This window comes from Nylanderia fulva, unplaced genomic scaffold, assembly GCF_048542155.1.
Source record: "Nylanderia fulva isolate GAGA-0341 unplaced genomic scaffold, ASM4854215v1 Scaffold11, whole genome shotgun sequence".
In the NCBI taxonomy this organism is placed as follows: Eukaryota; Metazoa; Arthropoda; class Insecta; order Hymenoptera; family Formicidae; genus Nylanderia; species Nylanderia fulva.
This window is the reverse complement of record NW_028189302.1, coordinates 1,965,450-1,977,481: the sequence shown is the minus strand read 5'-3', so window position 1 is coordinate 1,977,481 and position 12,032 is coordinate 1,965,450. Positions and strand designations below refer to the sequence as shown.

General features: G+C 37.8%; 1 protein-coding gene across 1 annotated transcript; it reads right to left on the bottom strand.

Annotated features, from left to right (window-relative positions):
• Nucleotides 1–1,118: 1,118 nt before the first annotated feature.
• apd-3l (apidermin 3 like) lies at nucleotides 1,119–6,041 on the bottom strand. Its single transcript, XM_029303672.2, has 4 exons — nucleotides 5,960–6,041; nucleotides 3,144–3,414; nucleotides 2,737–3,069; nucleotides 1,119–2,614 (listed from the first exon to the last, which is right to left on the bottom strand). The coding sequence occupies exons 1-4, from the start codon at nucleotides 5,969–5,971 to the stop codon at nucleotides 2,409–2,411; spliced, it is 822 nt and encodes a 273-aa protein (XP_029159505.1). The 5' UTR covers nucleotides 5,972–6,041; the 3' UTR covers nucleotides 1,119–2,408.
• Between the last annotated feature and the right edge of the window lie 5,991 nt (nucleotides 6,042–12,032).

The window sequence follows — 12,032 nt, the reverse complement described above, 5'->3', positions numbered from 1 at the left end:
TGTAATTATATTTGAATAAAATAAATAAAATGAGAAAAATGTATAAAGGGATATATATATATATATATATATATATATATATACAAAATAATTCTCAAACAATACAATAGAAATTTAGCAAATTAAAATTATGTATATAATAGAAATGCAATAAATTAAAGTTATATACATAATAGAAATTTGACGAATTAAAATTATAGTCATAGCATCAAGCAGCGTCATTGCGAAGATGAACAATCGGACAGTTGTAAAATAAACAATAGAAGCAATATCGAAGGAGCGCGCAAAGCGCGCGATTGTATTGTCTAGTATATATAAAATTACTAAACATTAGATATTAGAACATTCAGTGAAGAAAAATATAAAATATATGTAATAAATTTTTATTGTCTCTGTTTCACAATATATATACATAAAAAATTTTTAATCCTGTTATATAAAAACTTGATACTTACAATTGCAAAACAGACTTTCTTCTGCAATAATTAAGCTCGATATCTAACGTGCATTAAATAATACATAACTATAAAATAAAGAGCAAATAAATCAAATTAATAAAGTCATTTAAATTAATATTAATTAATTATTAATGTTAATTCTTACCTTTTTCTTTTTTGGTATACTTCTATAGCAGTAGTAATTAATTAATTTTAATGTGTATTACTATTTCTTTTTTTGATTAATTTATTGAATGCCTTAAATTAATCCAATTAATCCAAATACTACAATTAATCAAATTCAAATACATTAGATAAATATATTAATTTTTACAATCCAAGGGAGAATCTGTATAAAAATCTCTCTCTCTATTTGACATGATTCTTAAAAATTAAAAGAATAATAAAAATTATCTAATTTAAATTTGCAGAATATTATAAATTTTTAATATAATTGTAGTTTAATTGAACACAACAATGAATAAATTAATACACTTGTCGTCACTCTTGTAATAATTTTTTAATAATCAAATTTTAATTAAACAATATCGGACAGCTAATGATAATATTGTAAGATGGAAGGCCAATAAAATAAGCTCTGAAATCCAAAGGAGCAAGTAAAGGAAGACATTATAAAATTTGCAACTTGGGAAGTGTGTGTGTTTGATAATAAACGAGAAATGAGTTTTAAATACTGATGCTTTATTTTATATAAAGTATTGTATAAATGTATAAACGCTATAAATATGTGGTATCTATCTATGGTGGTGGTGGGGTGCTAGTCGTGATCGCAAAGAAAGGGTATGACGAGGGCGGACGGGGTCGGTGGCCGGCGGCGGCGCGCCGTCTATTTACATTCATTCACTCACGAAAAAAAGGCTGACCTACCATAATCTACCGGTCTCTCCTTTTCACTAACATATAACACGATTATATAATATATGTGTATAATTGTATGTTGTATATTTATATATACGAAATACACATATATATAGTGTATGTGTGTGTATGTACGTGAGCGCGCGTATGTGTGGCAATGTGTTCATATATATATATGTGCGAAAGTAATAGATAATAGTATGTATACATATATATATAAGAAAAACATATGTGCATGGACGAGTATGTAATAATAATATGTATGCTTGGGGGAGGAGAAAGTGCGGCGGTAAGTATAACAACATGCGGGAGGGTGCGCTTGAGGACGCGACCGACCCAAGAGAGAGAGAAAAAAAAAATAGAGAGAAGTAGTAAATATGTATGTGAAGAGCGGCGGCCTTAACTGATGGTGGAAGACGCAAGAGAAGAAGTACTTAGCGCGCCGGAGCAACGGTAAGTGTTCAGAAAACAGAACAGATCCAGTTGATCCGGCGACTGCGAAGTGCCAAAGCTCGTCCACTTTGGCCTGGGCCCATGATGCGGCGCGACGTTAGACACGCGTGTGTGCACGGTTGGCTAGGTTGCACGCGAAATAAATTTGCAACTCGGAATATCGCGCGTGGTTGAATGACAAGTGTCGACGTTTCGGAACGAACGCGGCACGGAATTCGTTTCTCGCCTTTATATCGTTTGGCCTCCCGCCATAAGATGAACGGTAATTGACTAAATTTCGCCCGGGTTTGTAAGTAAACGGGCCGAGAGCGAGATGAAGAAACAGAGACCGCGAAACCGCGAGATTGCCGATATCTCGTTTGTTGGTTGGAGAGTGTGTCCGACCCGACACGGCGCCGTCCGTCTTTCAAATTCGCGCTTCGTCAACCTGTTTTGTATAAGTGCGTGTGTGCAATTCCGAGCGATCTGTCGATCAGATCATATCACTGGCGTCGGACGCGCTTCGACCATGTTCCGAGGACCGGGCGAAGCTTTGGGGAAGAAGACGTTGAGCGCGTTTGAGGATCGTTCGAGACCGGTAAGTGACTGTGGTAAGTTTGCCGCCGTCGCCGAGCCGAGATCGCTGGGGTCTTAAAACGTCTACCACTTGCCAATGGGCGCCGGGATGACGGCTCCATGAGCTCCAAGACCGGCGTGGATGGCGCCAGAGGGTCCGTTGATCACAGCAACTCCGGCATCACCGCCACCGAGAGCGCCACCATATCCAGCAGTACCACCGATGACAGCAATTGCGCCAGGAGCAGCGGCACCAAGACCGAGACCACCACCGAGAAGTGCGGCACCACCTGTTCGAGAAGATATCATTAGCAGAGGGCTCAAATATATTTGCTTGATAAAGAACAAAGAAGAAGTATTTATTTTAACATTGTATAATGCAGTATATATTTGTATAATCAGCAAAACTTACCACCGGGCGCGGCGTTAGCGGCAGCTCCAGAGCTTCCATCGTCACCGTTGATGCCACCAGATCCGGCGAAGAAGGCAACACCACCGTAGCTAGGTCCAACAAGGTTAGCAGTAGCTTGGGAGGGTCCAACAAGAGTAGCGGTTCCCTGGGACGGTCCAACAAGGGTGGATGGGCCGGCAGCGGGTCCTACAAGACTGGCGGGTCCAGTGCGGGGTCCACCAACGGACTTGGCTCCCTCTTGGGGTCCTACGAGATCAGATGGTCCGGTTTGGGGTCCTACGTTGGCCTTGGGTCCCTCAGCGGGTCCAATGTCGGACCTGCCGCCGATGACTCCTGCGAGAAGAGCGAGCGATCAGTCGAAATCGTTAACGGTAAAGATTCAGAGTTGTGGGAATGCGGCTACGCACCACCAGAGACGATTTGTTGAATTCCTGCAGCACCAGCCGCCGCCGCCGCACCAGCAGCGTAGCTGGCACCAAGACCACCGGATCCCAAGCTAGAGGCACCACCCTGGAGGGAGGCGGCGGTTCCAGCACCAGCGGCGAGTCCACCGGTCAGACCGGCACCACCATGTCCTCCACGTCCGGTGATGGCCAGACCGTGTCCTCCCAAACCACCATAACCACCATGAGCGATTCCGGCGCGGGCCGTCGCTACCGCTAAGCAGGCGAACACAATCTGGAAAAGAAAGAGGTACGAGATAATCGAGCGTGTCTTACGCGTGATCCGAGATAAATGCCGATCGAGACCTTTAGATGTTTAAAGATTTAAGAACGTCGAACGATGAACATTACATGATTTACGGAAGCGTTGCGTGCTGGGTGGCTATCGCCGTTACGGATCTAGATTTCCATTGGCTCGGCGCCGATTACCGAGCAACATAATTGCGGCTTTCACTTTTGATTTCCGCGAACGCGCTCGCGAGGAAATCTCCGAAATGACGGAAATACGCGGTATCGCGTGAAAAGGAAGTTTCTAAATGATCTCTTCGAGATGATCTCGAAATCTCTCGTGTCGGCTTCGCGTTGGACTTCGCGTTGCAAAATGCATAGCGAGAAACGCGCGCGAATGTTGCGTTCGAGTGACGAGATGAAATATCCGTAACCTGCGCGTTCGCCGTGTAATGTTTCGTAATCGGCTTGATAGCGCTACGATTTTTCTCTCTCCCCTCTTTCTTTCTCTCTTGCACATACATCGATTACCCTAGTCACCACACCTAATGACCGTATTAGGAAAAGAAACTCTTCCAAGGTATCCGCTAATAGGCCGTTGCACGCGCAACTCGCGTATCGTCGAAACCGTAGAAAAAGTGCAGTCGCGATTGCATAAAATCCGCGTTAGCAAGTTAATACGCGAATCACCTCATATTTCACAAGATTCATAATTAATCTGCTGATTAATTCCGATTAATTTTATTTAACGAAATTTATTGAGAATTCTGTAACTTTTGATCAATTAAAATATTTTACGAGATTCAGAATTCAGAATTAATTTTATTCAAATCGATTTGTCGATATTAATTGAAAGATATTTCACAAAGTTCATAATTAATAATCAGTTAATTAATTCCGATTAATTTTATTCAAACCAATTTGTCGAAAAATCCGTAGTTTTTTATTAATCGAGAAATTTCGACAATTCTCTTATGCATTTTCGGAAAATATATGAGATGCGAATCGGGACCTATGATTACGTCACGTCTCGAGAGATACGTTCGAATCGGTAATCGCTTTGCGGCACGTAATACGGGAAGTGGCGTTTAGAAAGGAAATGTTTTACGCGGCCGTAGACCCGTGTCGAGCAATCGACCGATCAGATATATCGGCGCTGTTACCGTGCATAACCGATATTTCGCGATCGCGTGCGAGCGGCATTAGAGACTATACGGCGTGTGTGTCACGCCCGGTTGGAGACCGGTTGCGAACTTAAATGGCACCGCGGCGGCCTGGAATTATGCATATCTAACGACTTCGCGAAACTTTCACATCCGCGGAACGTAAACGAACCGACTATCACCTAGGCTCGTGCGACGTGGCCGACCGAGCGTTCCCGCGACCTCGCGGAAAAGGATCGATCGCGTGCCGATTTCAAAATCGAACGCGTCGCGCGCGAGCTTCCGTCGACATTTTGCGAAGACATGTCTGTCGCAATTTTACCAAGATATCGTTATCGAGAGTATTACCGATATATATCGGTATATATCGGTATCAAAATATCCTCGAGTTCCGCTTCCGTTTCTTCTCTGAAAGCATCAACAAAAAATCGTAACTGTTTGATTATCCGATATATACCGATATATACCGATATATACCGATATATATCGGTATATATTGGATAATCGAACAGTTACGATTTTTTATTGATGCTTTCAGAGGAGAAACGGAAGCGGAACTCGAGGATATTTTGCCGATCCAAATGATATGGGGAAAGTAACGAGTAGAAAGTGACAAGATGCATACGAATTCGTGAATGAAGATGTGCCGGGGATAGAACCGGTTCGCGGTTTACTCATTGATGATGCTGCGACGATAACCGGTTTCGTCGAGCGATGCGGTAAGATTTCTTTGTTTTATGAATGAAAGTCGGTTTGTCTGTTTACGTGAGAAAACAGCGAGAGTATCCCAACCGTGACATTGAATCATCGCGGTCGCAGTAAGAAGAAATGCAACGGTACAATGCAGACGTATTAATAGACGCGAATAGATGTTTATTATTGATCCGATCGAAAACTTCCGAACTTGCGTTTATCTCTCTCGCTTGCAAATATTAAATACAATTTCATATTAATTCTATTTCCTGCTCGACTTCAATTAAGAAGTGTCAGACTGAGATATTTAAGGGAGCGAGATAAGCAAAAGGAAACTTTCGCGGCGCGATTAACGGAAAATCTACGAGTAATATTATTAAAAGTGAGAAGTCGAAGTAATTTAAAGCTCGTTCAAAAGTTTAGAAATTGACACTATATTTATTCAGGAAGGGTTACAAATAAATATAATCCGATTTAAAGACCGATGATCGCGAAGAGAGCGACACAATTTTTCTTCAAGTAAATAATTACCGAACAAACAAACATTTATTAGAGCAATAATAAAGACGCGAGCGAAAATACGCAAATGCGAGATGAAAAATCGTAGGAAAATCCGATCTCGAGGGCGCAAAGACAGAGACTACGAGTTAAAGACACCTCGCGAACACCTCACTAATCCCGCCATGCAATACTCACAAAGGCCTTCATGTTTGGTGTGTGTATTGGGCTGATAGTCCGGTGAATGACTGACTTGGGCCGGGTCGGCGGGCTTTATATACGCCTAACTCTACTCTGGACACGCTCCACAATCACCATCCTTTCGAAAGCAAGCAAGGCGCTCCACCACCCTCTCCTCCAGAAAAACTATAATCCACGAGGGGGTCCCCCAGCAACGGTGTGGATATAGAGATTGCCGTTTGTAAAAGCCTGTATCCCACCGGTGTCTATCACGGGGATCAGCCTCCTACTTTCCTCTATACACGCTCGATTTGTACGCCGCAACCAAGTGCAACCAAGCACCACCCGGGTCACCTACGATACAACTCTCTTTCTCGCAGGCGTGGTGCTCTCGCGAGTGGTACACAGTTTGCGCGCAGTTAGCGGAATCTTTCCCGGCCGCAGATAGGGACAGCGCGCAGGTGCAGCGCCGATAACGCCAGATGATCGTCACTTTAGCTAATTGGAACCGTGATGCATCGTCGTCCGGCAATCGCGGGATGAAGCTTTTAGATGATGGAAACCGACGTTTTCCATCCAAGTTTTCTCATGGAAGTTTTTCATAACAATAATCTGTGATGTTTTCGGGAAAATCAAGAAACAAACGATATTGCTCTCTTTGTGTAATCAAAAAGAAAAATTAATTCAAGACAAAAAGTTCATATAAAATTAAGATGATTAAAAAAGATATAGCTCTCTAAAAATTACTGTGTTGCGATAGTATAAAAAAAAGTGTACATTTTACATACATATATACAATTATATCTGTTAACTGGACAATGTGAAATAACTAATGAAAATTATTGCAGCCGTATTTCCGTGATAAAGTCATGTTCTTTGTTCATCGTTTTGTTGCAACTTTAATGTTAAATTTAAAAGGACGATTTAATGGGGAGAGTCACGATTGGTGAAAATAAATGATTCTGACTGCGGGATCACAATGAGAATCCTCGAATATAATCAAAGGCATAATGCATTGCGTAATGCGCTTATTTTAAGAGCGCTCGTTTTAAGGTAAACCGATTCCGGGCTTTTAATTTTTTTTACCTTCATTCAGAATGCAGAGTGCTTTTTGCGAAAAAATATAAAAATTGACACAAATTGTTCAAATAACCAAAAGTTATTACTATTCATGAAAAACTGTGATATCTATCTCTATCTCTCTCTTTCTCTCTCTCTCTCTCTCTATATATATATATATATATATCCGAGTAAAAAAAATAAAATTTAATACATTCGGACATGAACGAAAAATTTGTCACTGTCTGAAAAAATTGGAGAAAAGAAGATTTAAATGGTCGGCGATCCTGATTACGGTTCGCTCTCATTATACATTATATAGAAACGAGGCGCTCGTATCGTGAAGGAGTTTCACGTTTGGCGCGAATGCTGAAACGTTCTAAAGAGTTGAAATTACGGGTCTTTAAAATGGCCTTAAGAGACCTGAATTCTTTTCTAAATAGATTGTCTGCCCGCCGCTGCAGCTCCGTCGGTTGTTACTTATTACCCCAACCCGTTAATTTCCAACTGAAAGCTGGAAACAAGATGGCAAAATCTTAGGCCTGAAAGATTGTCTGCTATTGTGAACGATTGAGAATTACGATCGTCGTGAGTATCCAGAGTGAGACTCGACGATCCGAACATTTCCCAATTATAGCTATTATTTCCAAGTGCCTGTAAACGTCATTTTATGGCTGTATCAGCTGATTTTATTTTTGCGAGACACATAAAAATATCAGTGTGCTGCAATAATATTCTAAAAATCAATATGATATTTTAGAGAGATATATCAATATCCGTGAAAGTTTGCACATTATTGAGAATATTGAATATGAGCGAAGAAATAACAGAAATATGCACACGTGTTTAGAAGCGTGTTAGAAATTATTTACGCTTATAAACGTGTAATTGAGATATAATAATCTATTAAGATTAGATTCATCATTATCGCACACTTATGTTTAACGCTTCCTCTCGTAAACTTTCTTTTTTTTTAACGTGAACTTTCCATAACTCGATATGTAACCAGCGGCGATGAGCAATCTCAGTCTTATAAGAGTGCTGAAGTGCGACGCGTCGAAACGTAACGCATTCCAATTAATTAATTTTCGTTTTCGCGCGCTGCCCCGTTTATCATACGAGCCGCGATACTTTTCCGGCACGCGCAAAGTGAAAGCCATTATATTATTTGACCGACCGCGAAAAATGTCAATCTATTCGCGAAAGTCGCCCGCGCCTCGTATCTCTTCTCGTTTGACATAACAACCAGACCCGATTCTGAATATAAATTCAGGTATAAGAGAGTCAGACACATGCATCGATGTTAGGTGCCACAAAATTTTTTTTAAATTCCTCTATATTCTCTTATTTTGTTTCGAATATTTTAACATCTTCAACATAAATGTATAGAGAAATTGAAAAATTATTATTTTATACCTGTTTCGTTCAATAAATATCTTGTTCGAAATAAATTATTAGCCCTATTAAAATCCTTTTTTAAATTTATTACTTCACAGAAAAAAAGGAATCCTTGATTCAAGTATATTTTTATTCTTAAACGCTATTTGATTGATTTAAGCATAGAATGCTCTTTGTAATCACAAATTTTCATTTGCCTTAATAATAAATAAGTTTGTGTGAAGTATATTTTATCCTTAAGATATATTCTTGTTTTAAAAATCGCATATGGTAAAAACAAACTTAGTCACATTTGAACTAAGAATTATTATATATACTTGAAAGTACCGCTTATATCCGATGCTCACTTGTCACTTGTCCTTGCAATATTTATAAGTAAATTTCAGCTTCAACCAAGAATATTTTGCACTTTGTTTTAAGGATAAATTATCCTTTATCCAAAATTATTTATATTTGGTGCTATTATAAGAATAAAATATACACGAATCAAGGCATATTTGCATTCTTTCAAGGATACTGTTTTTTCCGTGTTTGTATGTATAGGTAATATAAATTCGTGGAAGTTGTTGTCTTCTCCTTGATCGAAACACCGAGCCAGTCTGCGCGAGTGTTAATTGTCTCATTAATCATGAAATTACTTAATGAGCAGCGAGCGACGTGTCAACCCTTTTTTTCGTCACTCCTTTCAACAATCGGGGCTTCGTTCGCAGCGATCGAAGAAACGAATTCTGTAATTACCGCGCAATTATCCGCCGATCCCTTCGACTCAGCTCGTGATCTCGCTGAATCCTACGGAATAATTATTAACCCATTGTTTTCTCCCTCTTTCTCGTCGAGAAAATGCGATATTTCTACGGCTCCGATCGAGGACCGTAATCACGCAATTGCGATTTTTATGCTTTTGGAATCGCGTTTCAGAATTCAGTTCCGCGTCCCCATTTTGAATTATTGAGCGATTTTCACGGATCGATGGAGTATCGATTGGCTAGCTCGCATGGTCAATATTCAGGGATATACCTCTGTGATAAAGCGACTTTCTCGGCTACGTGCAGATCCGATATATCCGTGAATCGAATCGAAATGGAGGCGCCGCGATTTGTGCTCCATTTGAATGGGGGTCGCGACACGTGGAATTATTAGAATTACTTAATCGACGAAGATTATTTATTCAAATAGCTCGATCTGCACGCATTCGAAACGATTACGCAGATCAAAGATCATTTAGCGACTCGTTATAATATATCGCTTTGATTGAAACTGCGATTATTCGCGTTACGTAATTACAGAATATGAATAATACTCAAGGCGTTAAAAATCACATACATATATAATATTTTCTCGTATCAAATACTTACCTAAGACACATCTATAACATCAATCTATATATAATTTTACTCTTTGATTTATCATATACACATTTTTTCGAATTTTTCTTTCTTTATATTCTTCATTCTTTTTTTATTTTGTTGTACACTGAAACAAAAAATTTAGTTAATAATATTTATTTGATATAAGAAAATCCTTTTCAAAGCAAATAAATATTTATTTGTTTCTAATAAATGATTTATTTGACAGTATTGAACTAAATATGTATTAATTTAGTATTTTTGTTTCAATATATATATATATTTATTTATTTTAAGAAGCATATTACATAGCTAGATAATTTTTGTTCTTTCTGTTAATCTCTCTTTCATTTAGATTATCATTCTATATAAATAAGTTAATTATTATCTGCCGTAAAATTTGTATGTAATTATGAGATACATTATTTTCGCCAAGCTTATTTACTTTCTCTCTTTCTCTCTCTCCATCTACTTATCTATCTATCTATCTATCTCATCTATATATATTACATATTTATTTATTCAAATCAGAAATTGCAATATCTCGTGCGACGTAGTCGCTGCATGCAGGCTTACGTATTCCATCTCGATATATTCCTGCCAGCTCAATTTTCGCGAAGAATACTCTTCTCTCGCCTAGGGTGACGACCCCCGAACACGCACGCATACATATACGCACACGCGTCGAAGTCTCCGCAACATTGCGTTTGCAAAACGACGCCGCGACCTCGCGCCGTGACGGCGGCGCGTCGCTGAGCGCGCGTTCTGCGCTTTTGCACCAATTTTTACATAACACGAGGATGTGAAACTAGAGAAATTTTATTCATGAAATAGCGCGCGAGCGGCGCACAAGCACGAGATCCATGGGAAAAATTTCTTCCTACGTAATATAATATGTGATGGCGTCTGCATTACCGAGACTCATCTTGGATAAAGTAGCATCTTATCATCAGCCCGAATCGACCCGGTCACTGATTCGGTATGTCACAATTTGTGTGAAAAGCAGAGCTAATAGTCGATCGGTTCAGATATAAATTTCCGAAACCGTGTGTACACTGTAAAAAAATATGTAATATTATAATAATGTAATATTACATTAAAAATATGTAACATTAAATACGTAACGTTAAATAATAAATGTAAAAGTACACGATAAATAATGAAAAACTATACATTTTTTCATCATTTATCGCGTAATTTTACACTTATTATTTATGTAATTTTACAAATTTTTATGTAATATTATTACATATTTTTTACGGTGTAAAATATCCTTTTAAATTAATTATTACTGATCCGGTACGTTTGTGTGGAAAGCTGAGCTAATAGTCGATCGGTTCAGATATAAATTTCCGAAACCGTGTGTACACTGTAAAAAAATATGTAATATTATAATAATGTAATATTACATTAAAAATATGTAACATTAAATACGTAACGTTAAATAATAAATGTAAAAGTACACGATAAATAATGAAAAACTATACATTTTTTCATCATTTATCGCGTAATTTTACACTTATTATTTATGTAATTTTACAAATTTTTATGTAAATATTATTACATATTTTTACTGGTAAATAATAAATGTAAAAGTACACGATAAATAATGAAAAACTATACATTTTTTCATCATTTATCGCGTAATTTTACACTTATTATTTATGTAATTTTACAAATTTTTATGTAATATTATTACATATTTTTTACGGTGTAAAATATCCTTTTAAATTAATTATTACTGATCCGGTACGTTTGTGTGGAAAGCAGAGCTAATAGTCGATCGATTCAGATATTAATTTCCGAAACCGTGTGTACACTGTAAAAAAATATGTAATATTACATAAAAATATGTAAAATTACATAAATAATAAATGTAAAAGTACACAATAAATAATGAAAAGCTATACATTTTTTCATCATTTATCGCGTAATTTTACACTTTTTATTTATGTAATTTTACACATTTTTACCATATGTAATATTATTACATATTTTTTTACAGTATAAAATATTCTTTTAAATTAATTATTACTGATCCGATACGTCACAATTTGTGTGGAAAGCAGAGCTAATAGTCGATCGATTCAGATATAAATTTCCGAAATTGTGTGTAAAAATATCTTTCTAAATAAATTATTTTTATGATAGAGAATAGCAATTCTGCTACCAAATTATAATGACAAAGTCCACGGCATTATATACCGCGTTTAGATCTAGTTGATTAAGTGGATTTAAATCAAGCTTGATTGATAAATGATCGGTTCATTGATTGATTCGAATTGTGC